This window comes from Camarhynchus parvulus, chromosome 8, assembly GCF_901933205.1.
Source record: "Camarhynchus parvulus chromosome 8, STF_HiC, whole genome shotgun sequence".
Lineage (NCBI taxonomy): Eukaryota > Metazoa > Chordata > Aves > Passeriformes > Thraupidae > Camarhynchus > Camarhynchus parvulus.
Genome location: NC_044578.1, coordinates 901,118 through 919,161, shown reverse-complemented (window position 1 = coordinate 919,161; position 18,044 = coordinate 901,118). Strand labels below are relative to the sequence as shown.

The 18,044-nt window shown below is 48.2% G+C and overlaps 1 protein-coding gene across 4 annotated transcripts in view; it reads right to left on the bottom strand.

Annotated features, from left to right (window-relative positions):
* Positions 1-18,044, bottom strand: part of LRRC7 (leucine rich repeat containing 7) — a 102,901-nt gene that overhangs the window by 9,719 nt on the left and 75,138 nt on the right. For 3 of the 4 annotated variants that reach the window (XM_030953668.1, XM_030953669.1, XM_030953671.1), the window contains 7 exons: positions 16,967-17,066; positions 15,351-15,475; positions 12,314-12,514; positions 6,912-7,023; positions 6,527-6,707; positions 3,953-5,633; positions 2,125-2,274 (listed from right to left, as the gene is read on the bottom strand). In XM_030953668.1, coding sequence (XP_030809528.1) covers positions 2,125-2,274; positions 3,953-5,633; positions 6,527-6,707; positions 6,912-7,023; positions 12,314-12,514; positions 15,351-15,475; positions 16,967-17,066 — 2,550 coding nt within the window. The remainder of the gene's footprint in view (positions 1-2,124; positions 2,275-3,952; positions 5,634-6,526; positions 6,708-6,911; positions 7,024-12,313; positions 12,515-15,350; positions 15,476-16,966; positions 17,067-18,044) is intronic. The other variant, XM_030953670.1, reaches the window with a different exon arrangement.

Here is an 18,044-nt window from a genome sequence, read left to right as displayed (position 1 = left end):
CTGGGAATGTGGTCACACCCCAAGGGATCCATTTATGGGCCCCTCTGGGTGCCCTCCCTGGGCCCAGCCTCTCTGATATTCCCAAGCAAGGTGGGAATTCCCATTCTGGCAATGGGCTGCACCAAACCATGAGCTTTTAAAACTTTTCCCTGGCAGCCAGACATGGAAAGGATCCCTCTGGAGACAGCTGGGCCTGACCTGCAGAGGGGAGTTTGTGCTCCAGAGGGAAAAGGGAAAATGCAAAGAGTGCTCTCAGCTTCCTCCAGAAACAGGGAAATCCTGGGATTTCATTTGCTGCAGCAAAATGAATTTTTCCCCAAAATTGTGGCTATTTTTCTGAGCTGGGACAGGCTGCAACCCAGCTCCACTTCCAGGAAATCTGGGGGAAAGAGGAAAAGCAGCACTTCCCACATTTTCTGCAGGGGGCAGGTCGATGTCATGAACATTCTCAAGGCAATTCATTGTTAAAGTTGATTTCCTGACAGCCAGAGCTCACTCATTACTCTCTTGAATCCAGGCCACGGGAAGGAGGGTGTGGAAGAGGCAAGGATTAAACTGCTGTGGCCTGGATTCTTTAGGAAAATGCAAATTCTGTGGAAGGTGTGAAGCAATAAAATTCAACAACACTAAATATACACGGCATTTTTCCAACAGTCATTTCCCCCTGCAGTGATCTTCCCCAACAATAATTTCCCCAAACAGTACAACGAGAGAACAACCCCTCAGTGCAGTTCAGCATCACAGTTTCTATGGACATGGAGCAATGGAATGCTGGTGAGAGAGAAAAGCAGAATAATCCACGTCAGACCACACCCCAAAATAGATCACAGAGCAGATTCCTGGGTTTCCTCAGACATCCATCATTAATACCCACATTCACCTACAGCCTGAAACCCTGGCAGTGCCACAAACCACCTCACTCCCAACGTGTGGAGGGAACCAGCACCACTCTCTGGGGCTGATGGATTTTTCCCAATGGATTTTTCCAGGGACAGGTGACAAGTACCTGAGCAGACAGACAGGTCTGGGAAGCAAAGACAACACGGGGGTGTCCCTGCCCAGCACACACATCCAGGGGGATCCCCCGGGAGCCCCCCACCCCACCACAGAGCAGCACAGACCCAGAGCAGCACGGGGGGACATGGCATGGAGGTGACAGGAGATGGAGGGCTGGGGACAGTGGGGAAGGCCTGGCACTGCTCCCTGGGCGCTGCCATCCTGCCCTGGATTGCCGGGAATGCTGGCTGGAGGTGGGCAAGAGGAGCAGGGCTGAGCTCTGGGCCAGCTCCTGCTGCGGCATCATCCTGCTCTCCTCAAACCCTTGGACCTGAGCTCTGAGCCCTTGGCAGGCTCCTTTGGGAATTGCTGTTCCACAGGGACCATTCCCAGCACAGATGGAACACTGGGATCTGGGCTCTGTTGCCCTTTCATCACTCACAGAGCTGCTGCTGATTTGTCCCCTCAGCTCTTGTGCCAGGGCAGGGAGAGGCTGAGCCATGCCCATCCCTCGGGATGCAGAGAAAGGTCTCAGCATCCCTCCCTGGCACTGAGAATCCTGCAGGAATGGCCCTCTCTGCCTTGTCCTGAGTGCCTCTCCCTTCAGATATTCCTTGGGAATACATGGTTTTGTATGTCTGTACTGGTCAACAATATATTGATAATAAATATAAGATCAACAGTTAATAAATGAGGGAAATATTCTCTATTTTAGGTGTTTCTCAAAGTTTAAAATGGGTTTGGGTGTGGTAACGTGTTCAAAACCCATCAGGAATTACAGCACACCCAATTAATGCTCAAGTATTAGAATCCCTGTCTCCTGGAGCCTGTTTAACATTTCCACACCCATTTTTCTAGGATCAAACACTCCCAGAGCAAACCACGTTCCCCACTGAGCAAATGGCAGCGCTGGCGCGTGTGAGGAGAGCAGGAGAGCAGGAATGACAGCCAGGGAGCCCCGGAATCCAAAAAGCAAGGCCAGCAAGGGGCAGAGCTGCGTCCCTGCCAGCCTTGCTTTGTGGAGTGGGCATCCTAAAAGCAGGAGGAAGAGGCAGAAGCTAAACCAGGAGGAAGCAAGGATCATTAATTAACCGGGAATGCCGGGAATGCTGGCTAGCCCATACTTACTTTCGGTAGAGGTAGCTCTTGAAGCATTTGGTTTTCAAATTTAGATTTAGGCTGCAAGTTTAAAGTCATGCTTCGGCCGGCATGCATGGCTGAAACCCCTCCAGAGTGCAGCATGCCAAGGCTAACTGTGTGGTGTTTGTAAGCAGCGCTCTGAGTAGAGGAAACAACCACGGGACACATATGAACACACATGCTCAGAATTAAGTCTCACACATACATGGTTAAGTTCACAGAGTTTTAGTTTAAGCCAACAAACAGTCCCGAGTATCGATAGCTCCTCCAGGCATGCACTAGTCACACACAGGGAGTACATTGCTCCTCGTACAGAAAATGGGCACCAGAGAGGACTTCCACGCTGACAGCACAAGGGGGTGGTGGGATCTGCACTTCACCTGCTACAAGTCTCGCTTTTGCAAAAAAAAAAAGGCCAAATTCGGGGTGGGCTGTGCAGCCAGGGCTGTGCCTGGCAGGGAGGAGCGAGTCCTGCTCCCCAAAATCCTGGCTGCCCATGTGGGACGAGCTGGGCTGGGCAGGGACACAGGTGCTGTGCCCACCCCAGGGACAGGGGCTGCTCCCCAGGGCTCCTACCAGCACAGCCTCCAGCAGGCTCAGCCCAGCCCAGCCCAGCCCAGCTCCTTGGAGCTCTGCACCCAGCAGGAGCCACCTCGCAGGGGTTAGGGACAGCCACCAGTGCCAGCTCTCCAGGGTTAAAGCACCCTTCATACACGTTGTAAACCGAGCGTAAAGGTGTTCCTTAAGCCAACAACACCTGGCAAGGGTTTATTTACACCAGGAAGGGCCCTGCTCGGGGTGCACTGGTTTCCCTGGGGAGGAGGCAGTTTCCAGTGGGTTTACACAGCACAAGGAAAAGAGCTGAGGGAGGAAAACGCTTCAGCCTTGGAGCCCCTTTTTGAAATTTCCCCATTTGATCCTTAAGGACAATTTAACATCATTACATCCCAGCAACTGGAAGGTAAGGAGAATATTAACACCAAACTCAGGAGGCTCTAGCATAAAGCAGTATATGGACACATTTGGCAATGACCCCTTATGCATTTCACCACAGGAATTTGTCACAACCACTTCAGATCACGGAGTAAATCGGATTCATGGATTAGGTCATTAAATAGGTAATGACTGAATCATGCACTAAAGTACCCTTTGGATAGAAGGCAAATCAGCATAACTTCCTACAGCTAAAAGGAGTAATGATCACATTCCCATGAGAACTGTGGCAGTGGATACCCAGGGATATTTCTCAGTTATAGACACTTTTAAGCCCCCTGCGCTAACAGTGACACCAGAGCTAAAATACATTTTATTACTTATTCTCTTTTTCCTTTATTCCCTTTTACTGCCAAGACGTGCCCAGCACCTCTCCAAACTCTCGGTCGTTCCTGCCCTGGTGGCTCCAGCAGCGCTTCCACGGGCAGGGGAGAACCTCAGGGTTCTTCCTGATTTTGGGCAGAGCTGCAGGAGTCACCAGCCCAGTGACAGAGCCTCTGGATTTACCCAGGTTTCAGAATCACCACCCCAGTGACTGCCCCAAGGAACGGCACTGGCGTGAAGCCTCTGGGGTCACCCAGCACCCGGAGCCACCACCCTGGCGACTGTCCCGAGGGGCATCATCAGTGAGGAGCCTCTGGATTTTCTGGGGTCCCTCACTCCAGCTGAGCCCCCCCAGGGCCCTCGGCGGGCCGGTCCCTCTGACACCACGGCAGGAATTTCATCCCTGGGAATTCTGGTGGTCACCACTGCACGTGCAAATCGTTTGACAGAGCGAAACACACAACTAAAGGCATTAATTGCAGAGAAATGCCAAACATACCCTGTCTAACCTTCTAGCTTCTATATGTCTAAGTAGCTGTTGTCTCCAGTCAGCGGGCATTTTAGCACAGCTCTCATTTCCCTTCCCAGGGGGAGGCCTCGGCTTTATATCACTGCTATCGGAAGGCTTGTCGCCATAGTTACCCAAGTTATAGTCTGACGGAATCTTTTCCAGCAGAGCTGCCATGGTGGGCCTCGCTGAGACCGGCCGCGTTTGGGCCGTGCCGTAGCTCTCTGTGCTGTAGCCTCGTGCCGACAGGGGCCTCCTTTGCGTGAGGTTTTTAACTGGGAAGCTCCCAGTCTGCGCTTTCACTTCCTGGTAGGAAGGGTGCTCGTCTTCGTAGCGCCCGTTGCGCTTGAGGAACTGGGCCTCGGGCACGGCCATGCTGCTCTGGCGCTCCGGGGCGCCGCGGAACGGGGCCCGGCCGTACCTGTCCGCCCCGGGGGGCAGCTCCTGGGGCTCGCCCACCCTGCGGAACACCGACATCTCCGCCGAGCCGACCAGAGAATCCGCCCTGCGCAGGAAGCCGGGGCGCGCGGCCGGGCCGGGGAACGGGGCGGCCGCCGGCTCCTCGCCCACCGAGGGCTGCGAGAAGGAGAACATGGGCTCCACGGGCGCGTAGCCGCGGTAGCCCCGCGGGCTCACCAGCTCCTGGGGCAGGCTCTTGGCCGGCTGGGGCAGGTACTCGGCGTTGAGCTGGAAGGGCGGCAGGAGCCGCTTGTCGGCCGGGAGCTCTACGGCGCCCTGGGGGTTGAAGCTTTGGTCGAACTGATAAACCTTCTTGGTGACCGACGCCTTGTGCTGCGGCTGCACCTTGACGCTGCCGTAGGTCAGCAGCTCGTCGTCCAGCATGGGCACGGACTGGCTGCGGGACATGCTCAGCACGCCGTGCTCCGGGCCCAGCAGCTTGTCCACCCTCTCGTGGGGGCCCACGGTGTCGTTCCCGGATGCATAGTTTTCCAGGGGGATGTTGTACACCTTGTACGCACCGATGTCGATCTCGTCGATGCTCTGCGACTTCTTAAACTTGTTTGTTTTTAGATCCCTCATCATCGGGGAGAGCCGCTCCGTGCTCTTGCTGATGGAGATGACATTTTTGGAAGGGTCCGGGCGACAGTGCACGTGGGAAAAGACGTTTGTGAGGCTCCTGTTAGCGTTGGCGTCGTGGTATTCCCACGGGATTCCTGGAGTGAAGGTGCTCGTCATTTCGGGAGACTCCTTGACGTGATCTTTCCGCTCGGGCAAAGGGCTGGTGTTGGGGGTGCTTTCCAGTTTGGAAGGAAAAGCTGTCCTGTCTTCAAAAGGACTGGGGGTTCTGGTCCAATTTTGCCAAGGGTTGGGAGGAGGCACTTCAGAGTCATGTGTGTTTCTGAGCGCAGGCTGCTCCAGCTCCAGGGGGATCCCCACAATCCTGTCCTGCCGGATCAGCGGCCGGCGCCCGTGGGCGGAGGAGCTCCTGGATTTGGTGCTGAGCAGGGGGTTGGTGCCGGCGTTCTCTGCCGCGCTCTCCTCGGCCACGAATCCCGTGTTGTCGTAGTGGGAGCCGTCGTTCCAGCTGTCGGCAAAGGCGTCGCTCAGCGGGCGCCGCTCCGGGCGCGCCGGGACGTTCCCGGCCGGAGCTGCTTCCCGCTGGCTCAGCAATGGCTTGGTCTCCAGGGGCTGTGGGAACGACTGGGCCAGCCTGCAAAGACAAGAGAGGGGAACAAGATCAAATGTCCTCTGTCCCGGCACGCCAGCACTCATCGTCCTTGGAAAGCAGCTCGGCTTTCTCCCGTCTGCGCTCTGGCTTTGGGACCGCGCTGGGAGACTCCCGGCATTCTTAGCACAGAGTATTCCCAGCTGGAATGGCCCCACAAGGATCACTGAGTCCAGGAATCAAGCGTGCCCCCTCAGTGGTTTTAGAACTGCCTGAGCTACTCTCAAGCTGTTGGGAGCTCTGTGGATGTCGTGCCACTGGCACGGGAACGGTGGCAGCAGGTTTCTGCCCCGGAGCACAGGCTCTGTCAGGACACACATGGAGAAGCTAAGGAGTCACTCAGGGGCCTGGCTGGCTCCATGCTGTGCTCCCAGAAATCCTGCTGAACAGACTTTCCTGCTGTAAAAACAACGGATGAGTGCAGCAGAAGGTTTCCCCCACTTTTTAACCAGAGACACAAACAGAGGCAGGTTTTTTGCCTGTTCCCATCCAGCTTTTTAACAGGGCAGAGCTGTGGAGGGAACAACGTGAGGGGATTTAGGGCAGGAACAGACAGGACAGGCTAGTCCTGGAAGGTTCCCAGTGCTGGTTATGGCTCTCCAAGAACCTTTTTGGAGGTCTAGGGCAGAGGGAGCTGGGACAGCAATAATGGGACACCAACAGCTACAGCTCCACCTCCAGGAGCTTTAATGCCTGGCGATGGCACAGAGCGGAACCCACCAGCTGTGGGATTATGGAATATGGAAGGTGGCCATCTCTGCACAGCCAACAAGGGACGAAAACGTGGATTTTTAAACCCAAATGCCCTAACGGGGTCACTCTGAGGGCCCAGAGAGGACAAAAGGGAGGCAGAAGCTGTGTCAGGAAAGATGTCACACCTGTTCCCCCACAAAGAGTTATTCACTGCTTCTTTAGCCGTGGTCTGCAGGGAGCCCATTTTTACGTGCGCGTTGGAGGACCCTGAGGAAGCCTGGGAAGGGGAATAGTCTGAGTAAGTGCCTGAGGAAACGCTGTTATTCAGACAATGGATCTTATCTGCTTCAGACTCATCTGTCGACTCTGAAACAAAACACAGCAAATGCTTTCAGGGGCGGCACTCGGGAACGGAACGCCAGAAAAACACATTTTTAACTTAAATCTATTATTGCATTGCATCGCGTTGTACTGGTACGTGCACAAATGTCCACGGGCTATGGTTTACAAGCAGAGGTGGCACATCCCCATCACAAGGTTTCATCTCAAAGGCTGCAAATCCATCAGTACCTTTCTTGTCTTTACCCAGCAGGACGAGTTTGGGGGGGTAGAGCGGCGTCTCGGGCATGGAAGGACGGAGCTCCCCTATCCTCATCTCGCTGGCAGGGTGTCCAAAGGCATCCTGAGGGACACAACACGGCAGAGTGAGCACAGGGAACAGCAACACCTCAACCTGCAGCACACAAACAGCCTTCTCCTCGTGATCGTTCAAACACCCCAAACCCACCACGCAGGGAGTGCAGGAAGTTCTAATTTGTCAGCAGAAAGTTCTAATTAATCCTCCTCAAAATTAGGGTGATGTGCTCGTTATGGAAATGTGGACAAACCAGATGGAACTTGCAAGACACATCAAGGCCGTGTAAACATTTTTGAGGAAGTCAAGGTCGCCAAAAATGCTGCCAGCAGAAAGAAACAAACACTAATTGAGTGTAAACAATTGGTATTTCAGAGGGAGGATTCCTCGCTCAGTTATTTCTGGTGAGTCCTTCCAGAGATTCAGCTGTCCCTGGAGCTGTACTTAATTAAAATGGCTTTGTCTCTGAGGAGTTTGTGGCTAAATTAAAATTATTTGGATTTAATAAACTCCTGCCTGAGGGTTCAGCACACCTGACCTTCACACAGGCCCTGCAACAGGACATGTGCTGAAAATAACCCCAGTTAAACTGGGGGAGGAAAGTGGGACTCGTTCTTAGAAAGAGAAATTTTAAATTAGGGCAGTTAGGCCCCTAGGGTGGCTAGGAGGGAATGAAGGCACCAATGGGAATTTTGGGGCTTTTCTCATCCCTGCAGAAAGCTCAGAGATGAGGAGGATGGGGAGGCAGGGTTGGGTGACACAGGAGGGTCTCTGTACCCTGACATGTTGTAAAGGTTCTCCAGTGAGTTTGGAGAGGGAAGGCCAGAGGGAGAGATGTAATAATTAGAGAAACAATTTAAACTGGAGTACCCAAACCAAATCTGCATTGCTAGAATGTTTAATGCTGCAAGGTTTAAAACGTTTTCTTGTTTTCACTTACAAGGAGGAAACTTTCAGGGGTTTACTGCCATTAAGTACCTTTTGTAGTGACAGGGATTTGTAGAAGCATTTGCCATGTGATTTATCCTTGGAGAATTTAATCCTGTTTGCACCAGAGCCATTTCAAACCCTCTGTTTCTGATGTTCTGCTGGAGGCAGGACCTTCTTAGAAGAGCCATCCTCAGTTTAATCAATGCCCTCAGGGCTAATTCCTAAGGCAGTTCCATGGTGATTTCCACATGGAGTGACCCAGCCCTCCTTTCCCCATGCACAGGATTCCCCTGGTGCCCAGTGACTCCCAGTGCCCTTTCCCAGTGCAGTGGGACCAACAGGTGGGAGCCCAGTGCTGGGGGCAGTGTGGGTGCAGAGCAGTCACAGGGTGAAGTTCTCCACCTGAGCAGCCCAGGTGTGCCCAGGTGTGCCTGTACCTCTGAGCTTTGGGGGCAGTGCAGTGCAGAGCAGTCAGAAGGTGAATCTCTCCACCTGAGCAGCCCAGGTGTGCCTGTACCTCTGAACTTTGGGCTCTGTCCTCCCTGCCCGGGGCCTCCAGAGGTGATTTCGGGCTGAGCTCAGGGTCAGGCTGGGGGCTCTTGGGGGGTTCTTTGGTTTCTTTGGCTTGGACCTGGAATCCCAATATTGTGCCATGAAACTTCCAGGAGTTTTAAGCTCAAACTGCCCCCACCTTGCTGGAAGAGAGGAAGAGCTGGCAGTTCCATTTTTGACAAGATGATGAGCTTCAGGCGCATGAAGTTCCCTATTTTATAGGATTTTCCTTTTCTTTTCATCCCCCAGCCCAGCTATCCAACAAAAACCAATGCACTTTTGAAAGAACCACTCTGGCATTTGTGAATCTGCCATGAATGTGTGAAATACGCTGTAAAAACCCCAAATCATATTCCATTTAATTCCACTCTCTTTAAGAGGACCTTTTTCTTACAAGCTGAAGAACAAAAAGGTCACTAACAGGAAGAAAATTGCAAGGAGAAAGGGAAGAGATAAATGCAATTGTGTTGAGTAGGTGCCTGGAGATTATTCCTCAGGATTTATTCCTCAGGATTTATTTCTCAGGATTAACTGGGGAAGGATGCAGGAAGAGGGCAGAGAACTGTGGTGAGGAGAAAATACCTGGTACTAACCATTAAAACAACTGGCAAGAGAAATATCACCAAATATTCAGGCTGAGGACGCAAGAACATTATATGATAAACATTAAATTAAATTATAATCCAGAGGGACAGAATGTTTGGAATGCTCAGACTCCTGGAATCTGCTTGGAGCAGCCCAGGGCTGTGGGAAGGGATGAGGCAGAGGAAATGTGGGATATTCTCAATGCAAACCCATCAAGAACAGGAACTGTAAAGACCTGACTTGCTGATTTTGATATTCCTCATTGTTTCTCATGGAAAGGCAGCACAAATCCCTGAATAATCCCAGACTCCTCTTTGGCCAAAACTCACATCTTCCAGAAAGAATTAGAATGATGAAGAGGTTTGTTTTAATTGATGATTAATCAAGACATTGTTTGCTTATTGTGAATGGAGGTGAAGGATGTACAGTGGATTTGACATGCAGCTCCTCGTTCCAGATGCTCCCTTTCATTATTTAGAAACAGTTTCTGAAGAGACACGTGCAAATTAATTGCAGGAAAAGCCACAAGAGATCAGAAACCAGCTTATCTGAGGATGAAAAGTGAGCAGTGCACCTGAAATTCAATTACCTGGGATCAGAAACTGCCTTCAGCCTTTAGCTACGTCACAACACACCTGCAATTTCAAAGTGCACTTTAACTCGAGGCTTGAGTTTGTCTGCTAATTATCTGCAAAGCAAATGGAGCTTAATTATGTTTTATTTAATGGGTTACAACTGAAATCAGGCCAATATTGTTCACCAATCCATTCACACTCTGCCTACACTTCCCGTGCGCTTTATCCTGGTGCAGGAAGCCAGGGAGAGGGAAATGTATCTGCACCACCCTGACTGGAGCTGAAAACCCCTCCCAATGTCTGGGAAGGACAAGATCATCCCTTTTCTTTCCTTCAGCTGCTGGAATAGTTGTGCTACCACCCTTGACTCCATCCCAGGGAAATTGAAATCTGGAAAAGTTCCCCCATCACAACTCAGGAGCTGAAATCTCATCTCTGCTGGGGACACGGGGAGCTCCCAGCTCTGCAGGGAGGGAACTGCACTCCCATTTTTTTGTGGCACTTCAGGAGTCACTCCGGGCTCTGGCTGCAGCAGCTCAGCTCTTCCTGCAGAGTTCTGTGAGATCCCTGTACCCACACACCCAGGGATGTGTCCCAGCTGCACCCCACGTTTGTGGTGTCACTGCCATCTCCTCCTCCCTGGGGATGGATGCATTCCCTGGCTCTGCCAGCTCCCAGGACCCTGCTGGGGCTCAGCTCACTGGCATGTCTGTGTTCCCATTGAAAAAATTAACATTATTTTAACAAATATTAACAAACCACTGATTTCTGGAGGCCAAACGGCTAAAACCTCTGCCAGGCCACACAGATCAAATTCCAGGTGGAATAATGAAAACCCACAGAAAGCTGTTGAGAATACTCAAGTTCGAATAATAGATAATACAAAATAAATTCTATATATTCAGCAACAAGAGCAGAATTTCAAGACTCGTGGCCTGAGTCACCAGCTGGTTCAAAGACCAGATTTACACAGTGAGAATTTAATGAGTAAAAAGGAATCGTGGTGGAATTGAGGATTTCAGATTTAGATGGAAGCATGAGTGATTTAACTTAGCTATTTTAGCTGAAATTAAATATTTAACTTCAATATTTTAGTCCTAATTGAAATCGTGCCTAGAGTTGAAGTCTTCTGAAGCCAGCTTGAAGAGAAAAATTTGGGGGCTTATTGTTTTAAGGAATGAAAATGTTTGACAGAAAATAAAACACAGCACTGAGAGAGCAGCTACAGCTGAATGTGTAATACTTGTGCCAAAGACATGGAAATCTGAGGGAGAAAAATTCCTGCCCTCAGGACTGGCTACAGACAGGGATATTTCAAGGACAAGGAGTTTATCACAACGTTCAGATAACAAAGGAGCGAAAAAGAAGGAAAATGTTTTCCCTCATTTATTTCTTTTCAGCATTAAAGCATTGCAAAGGCTTTCAGGAATGCAGGCATTCCTGCAGACCTCTCCAAAAGCTTTTCAGCTCCCATGGGAAGGGATTCCCCTCCTTTGGTGGGGTAAGAGAACCAAGCTCCAGCAGGGCTGCAGGATTTAGGAATTCACCTTTTGGGGGTTAATCCTGGGGTTGAATTTGTCCCTGTGCTTGGCAAACACTCCAGGGAGACCTGGATTCTGTAGCTCACAGCATCCAGGGCTGCTCCCTGCACTGGAAAGAGCTCTCCTGCTGCCTTCATTAACTCTGGGCAGGGTTAATTGAAGATTTCAGATTTAGAAGATTTCAGATTCTTGCTCCTGGCAGCAATCCCAAAGAGTCTTGAATAGATTAAATGGGATGGGATGGAAATGGTACCTGGGCCCATCTTCCTGTCATGTGCCAACCTCACATCATTGAAATTGAACAGGGTGCTGGGAGAAATCCACAGCAAAATTCCCATCTGGGGAGGTCTCAACCCAAAAATTCAGCAGCATTGGATAAAAACATCAACTCAGTCTAAAACTGGATGAAACTCAGCAGCTCAGTCTAAACCTGAATGCAACCCAGCACCTCAACATAAAACTTTACAGGTGGAACATCACTGTCATATTTTCTGAAAAAGTCTCTTTGCCCAGGATTTTCTCCTGGGAAGCTGAGAAGCCTCAGAGAAAAAAGAAAACAATATTATCTCATTTGCTTCTCCTGTGTTTTGCTGCTTTGGAATGTGGTTGGAGATTGTTTAGCCAACATGTGAATTGTTTTGACTTAATGCCCAATCACGGTCAGGCTGTGTCAGACTCTGAGGAGAGAGTCAGGAGTTTTTCATTAGTATCTTGTTAAGCCTTCTGTAAGGATCCTTTCTCTATTCTTTAATGCAGTTTTAGGATAGCATTCTTTTATATAAAATAATAAATTAGCCTTCTAAGAACATGGAGTCAGACTCATCATTTCCTCCTTCATCCTGGGGACCCAGCAAATACCACCATCCCCATCAACCATGGGAATGCCTTCCCAAAAATCCCCCTGGGAGGGTGGAATTCTGCTGTGGCCAGGGGGAGCTTGTGCTGTTTGTGTGCCAGTAAGGATCCCAAATGGATTTATTTCTTCTCCTCCGTGGAACCCCGGAACAGCAACTGTTCAACTGCCAGGCCCTGCGGAAGCTGAGCATCCCCGACAATGACCTGAGGTTCCCAGTGGATCAAAACATCCTTTGGGGCTCCAAAACCTAAAAAAAAGAGTCTGGAATTCTGGAGAGGAGCAAGGGTGCTTGCCAGTACCTCCACAGAGATCTCCTTGGGCGTCAGGGGCCACTTGTGCTCGTACTTGTCCTTGCCCGTGGGGTCGGTGCTGGCGGCGGGGACCGCGGTCTCAGGCCGCACGCCCAGGCTGGGTTTGCTCACCAGGTTCTGCACAGACTTCACCATGTTCTTCAGATCCTCGGGGTAGGGCGTGGGGTAACGCTTGAGGTTTATCTCCACCTGAGCAGCCAGGGAAGGAGGAGGCAGAGTTAGGAGTGGAGGCAGGAATGCAGGATGGAAACAGAGCGCAAAGGAAAGCCTGGTTGCGGTTCTGGGCTGAGGGCGCTTCCCTCGGGGTTTGGGTGATCTGTCTGGGCAGTTTGAGGAGTTCAGGACTGAAACTTGTTCATTCCCTCCTTGTCAGCATCCAGTGCAATCCCAGTGCCATAAAGTAAGGGATGGAATGGTTCCCTGCAAGCCCATGTCCCCCTCTGGGAGGGTGTTGGTAGCTCTGCACTTTGCTGACACATCCCATCACGCCCTCCCAAACAGCCCTGCTGCAAATGCAGAATTAATTCAGCCACGCTCCTGCACTCAATTAATGTGAATTATGGATGGCAGCTGAGAGCAGAGCTGGTCCTCTGGGAGCCATTGCCTCCTGGAGATGGATGATGCTCACACACAGCCGGGTGTCTGTGGCTCTTTCTGGCACGGGAGCACAGACCCAGAGCTCTCCGGGGAGTGCCCACGGCCTGACTGAGCTCTGACTGACTGACAGACACACAGATTTCCTGGAAAACCCACTAATCTGAACTTCCCAACTTTCCCAGAGCATCTCAGGGTGATGAGGCTGGGAAACTTCAAATTCCTGCTGGTGATAAAGGGTCTGGAGTTGAATATTGTTTAGGTTTCACTGTTTTGCTGTTTAATAAACAGTTTTTTTCCACTTTTCTCTAAAAAGGTCTTTTCTCTAAAAAGGTATTTTCTCCTGAACTGGTTGGAGGAGGGGCCAATTGAATCTGCTTTTCTAGAGGAACCCCTTTAGAGGTTCACTCCCAAATTTGCCCTAAACCAGGACAAGCACACAGCAGCTTCTACCTGGTGGTGTAGGTGAGCTGGTTTGAATAGCTCCCTGCCACAGCTGCAGGATTTAAATTCCCAATGAGCAGGAAAACCACAGTTTTGGATTTAGCTGGAAATGGTCTGCCCATAGGAATATTTCAGGGGCAAAAGCATGGTTGATTTGGTAAATAAAACTGTGTCAAGTGCTGGCATCCAGATCCGAACCAGGAGAGAATAAACGTCACGGGGTAGAACAGAAAATGTTAAAATCTGTGAGTGGGATGTCACTTTTAATAAAGAATTCCAACAGAAAAAGGACAGATCAAGTCTGGAAAGCAGCACTAAAAGCTCTGCTTCAATTCTGGCTGAATGAAATCGTGTTCAGGGGTGGCCTAATGAGGCACTTGGTGTCTCCCAGAGCTCAGGCCACGGCTTGAGGGCAAGGCACAGAGCAAATCCTCAGGAACTCCAGCAGGGAGGAGGGACTGGAGGCTGGGATGAGACAGACAACCCCAAAATGGGATTGCAGCAGGAGTTTCACCTCCCTGGGAGTGTTAACATCAAACAGCCAAACTCCTGCAGCTCTGGTGGGGGACAGCAGTGGGATGCAGATCTTTCCCTGACGGATCCACATTCCCCATCCCAGAGGAAATCTGTATCCCCTGCCAATCCCCTTCCAGGGCTACATCAAAAGCAGCCTGACCCCGAGGAGAGAATTTTCAGAAGTTCAAAATCCTTGATGGAAAAAAAGCTATTGAACAATCCCAATTATCAAATCTATTTTAACATCTGTCTGGCTGAAAGTTCAGTTTGATGAGAGATAAAAGGTGAAAACTTCTTCTGCTGTTATGAAATGCTGCAGTGTTGGTGGTTACTGCCTGTTGAGAATTTATATTTATTTAAATTTATCCCTTAAAGCTCTGGTGGAACTGCTAAAAATGTTCATGTTGAATCCTCCAGCCATGTCACCCTCAGGGAAAATTCTGATAAAAGTAGTGGAACAACAGAAAACTTTCCCAGATGCTGTTTTCCATGCGTGACCCATAAACCTGCAATTCATCCAGGGTAAAATTCCACTTTAATCTATTTATTGTGAGGTGAAGCCTGCTTTTGGCTTCATTTTCTGTTTCACTAAAGCAGAAGAGTCCATTAGCTCTGGGCACAAGAGCTGGAGAGAACTTCCCCACTGGGAAAAATATTGGAAGAAAAAATTAAGAATTTCCACCAAGTTTTCAATGGGGTATTAAAATGCTATTGACAAGAGAACTGTTAATTTGAGAAGTAAAATCTGATTTAAATCTCCTCAGATGATTTTATCTCTGACCCTACATTTTACCCTGGGTGTTCTACCACAGTTAGAAATCTGCAGGGTTGAAGTGTGGGATAATTCCTTGATATTGTTCAAGAAATAGAGATTTCCATGGCAGGTAAAGGCTGACAGGTCTGAAAATATCCTCCTGACAATGCAGCTGATTGAGGGATTGATGGAGAACTCTGCAGTGACTTTAATTTCACAAAACTGGGGGAGGAAGTTCATGCTTTGAACTTCATTTTTCACAGGTGATGCCCTCTCCACTGCACGTTCCACGAGGCTGCAAAGCCCTCGTTGACTTCTGCTTTGAGGGGAATATGGGATCCCCTATGGGATTCAAATATTCCTGAAAAAGCAGTGGTTGACAGCAATTCTGTAAAAATTTATAATAAATATAATATAATATAATATAATATAATATAATATAATATAATATAATATAATATAATATAATATAATATAATATAATATAATATAATATAATATAATATAATATAATATAATATAATATAATATAATATAATATCTGTAGATAGATATAATATCTGTAAATAAAGTTGGACAGTAATTCTGTCTCAATTCCCTTTGGGACAGAGCAGGAATCTGATATCAAAACCCAAACCCAGCTCAATTCAGGACCTGCATATTGAACCCTGCCCATTCGCAATAAGTGAATGCCAGAATAGATCCAGCAGTACTCACCTTGACTTTCCCTGGATTCTCCTCCTCTTCCTTCTTGTCCTCGAACTCAAAGGCCACAGTCATTCTCTGCTGCCTCTGCTCCTCCCAGAGAGTGGGGTTAAAGCTGTCGCTGTCTGACTGGAAATCTGCAGGGAATGGGAAAGGGAGCTGGGAATGAGCCAAACGGATTTCCCTGCTTGGTCACCTGGGTGATTGTTTGGAAACTCGAGGGGGAACTGAGAAACCACTCCAGGGCTGTGAATAAAAGTGGGATGAGAATGGTGGGAAGTATCACCAGGGGTTGGGGCAGCCCTGGAGCAAGGGGCAGTGTGAAAATGGGAATTTAGTGGAGCAAAGCCTCAATCCAGCCCAGTTTGGGAGCCCTGAGCCCCCACACCATGGAGCTGGGCATTCCCAGCTCCTGCCTGGAGCCAGCAATTCCTGGGGTGTGCACACCCAGAGCTGGGCTCAGACTGCTCCTGCAAAGCCTCTCTGGAAATAAAAGGGGTTCAGGAAACGTCAGGGTGAAAGGGTAAATCAGAAAATGTGAGTCTGAAATGTAAATCAGAGAACGTCAGTCTGAAATTGTGAATCAGAAAATATCAGTCTGAAAATGTGAATCAGAAAATGTCAGTCTGAAAATGTGAATCAGAAAATGCCAATGTGAAAATGTGAATCAGAAAATGTCAGTCTGAAAATGTGAATCAGAAAATGCCAGTCTGAAAAGTGTCAAAATGTAATGTGAAAAGGAATAAAAAGCCAGTCTGAAAATGTAAATTGAATGTCAATGGAAAATGTGAATGGTGTAAAATGTAAATCAGGGAATGTCAGTCTGAAAGTATGAATCTGAAACTGTAAATCAGGAAATGTCAGTCTGAAATTGTAACAGACAATGTCAGTGTGAAAATGTAAATCTGAAAACGTCAGTCTGAAATTGTGAATCAGAAAAAAATGTCAATGTGAAAATGTAAATCAGGGAATGTCAGTCTGATAGCACGAATCTGAAATTTTAAATCAGAAAATATCAGTCTGAAAGGGTAAATCTGAAAGTTTTGACATCTGAAAATGTCAATGTGAAAATGTCAATCTGAAATTGTAAATTAGAAAATGTCAATGTGAAAACATAAATCAGAAAATGTCAGTCTGAAAATGTAAATCAGAGAATGTCAGTCTGAAAATGTGAATCAGAGTATGTCAGTCTGGAGCTGTAAATCAGAGAATGTCAGTCTGGAGTTGTAAATCAGAGAATGTCAGTCGGAAAGTGTAAATCAGAGAATATCAATGTGAAAATGTGAATCAGAAAATGTCAGTCTGAAAATGTAAATTAGAACGTGTCAGTCTGAAATTGTAAATCTGAAAATGTCAATCAGAAAATGTCAATGTGAAAATGTAAATTAGAAAATGTCAATCTGAAAACATAAATCACGAAACGTCAGTGTGAAAGCATAAATCTGAAAGCATAAATCAGAAATGTCAGTCTGAAAGTGCAAATCGGAAAGTGTCAATCGGAAGTGTCAGTCGGACAGCCTGGGAATGCCAGGATTCACCCACGTGGGCCGGGCCAGGGATGTCCCGTGTCCGTGGGGTGTCAGAGGGGCAGGGCTGAGCCCCGGGCCCCCTGAGCTGTGGGGCTTTACCTTCGTCACTGCGGGGCTGCTGCGGGAACATGTAGTTGGTGAGCACGCGCTGCTTGGTCTCGGGGTGCGCCTCCGTCTGCAGCGGGATCAGGGCCTTGGACTGCGGGGAGAGGGAGCGCACGGCGTGAGGACAACAATAACGGCAATAACAACAACAACAACAACAACAACAACAACAACAATGATAATGGGATAATATTAACAACAATAACAATAACAACAAAACCAGTCAGAACAACCGGAATAGTAGCAGTAGTAGTAATAATAACAACAGCAACAACAACAATAATAATAATAAGGTAACAACAACAACAATAATAATGGGATAATGATAATAGTAATAATAATAACATCAATAATAATATCGTCAATAATAACAACAATAACAACAACAAGAACAGCCAGAACAACCAGAACAACCAGAATAATAGTAGTAGTAGTAATAATGATAACAACAACAATGAGGTAACAACAACAATAATAACGGGATAATGATAATAGCAACAAAACAATAATATCAACAATAATAAAACAACAACAACCAGAACAACCAGAATAATAAACAACAATAATAAAAATAATAATAACAACTGGAAAATAACAACAATAATAATAACGGGATAATGATAATAGTAACAACAACAAGAACAATATCAACAATAATAAAACAACAACAATAATAACGGGATAATAATAATAATAATAATAATAATGGGATAATGGTAATAGCAATAATAATAATAAATAGCAATAATATTAACAATAATAACAATAATGATGGGATAATAACAAAAATAACAAGAATAACAACAACAATAATGGGATAACAACACCAAAACCACCAACAACACCAACAACACCAGAATGGGAACCCATCCATGAACTGCTGGCAGCTGGGCAGTTCCAGCTCCCCCTGCCCAGGGAGCCCCAGGCTGCTGCAGCTCTGCAGGATCACAAATTCCACCTGGGCTGGAGGGGAGCGGAGCCTCCCGTGCCTTCCCTGCAATTCCTGGCATTCCCAGCCATCGGGGCATGGGCAATGCTGCCTGCTGCTCCAGGGGAAAAGGATCAGGGAGCA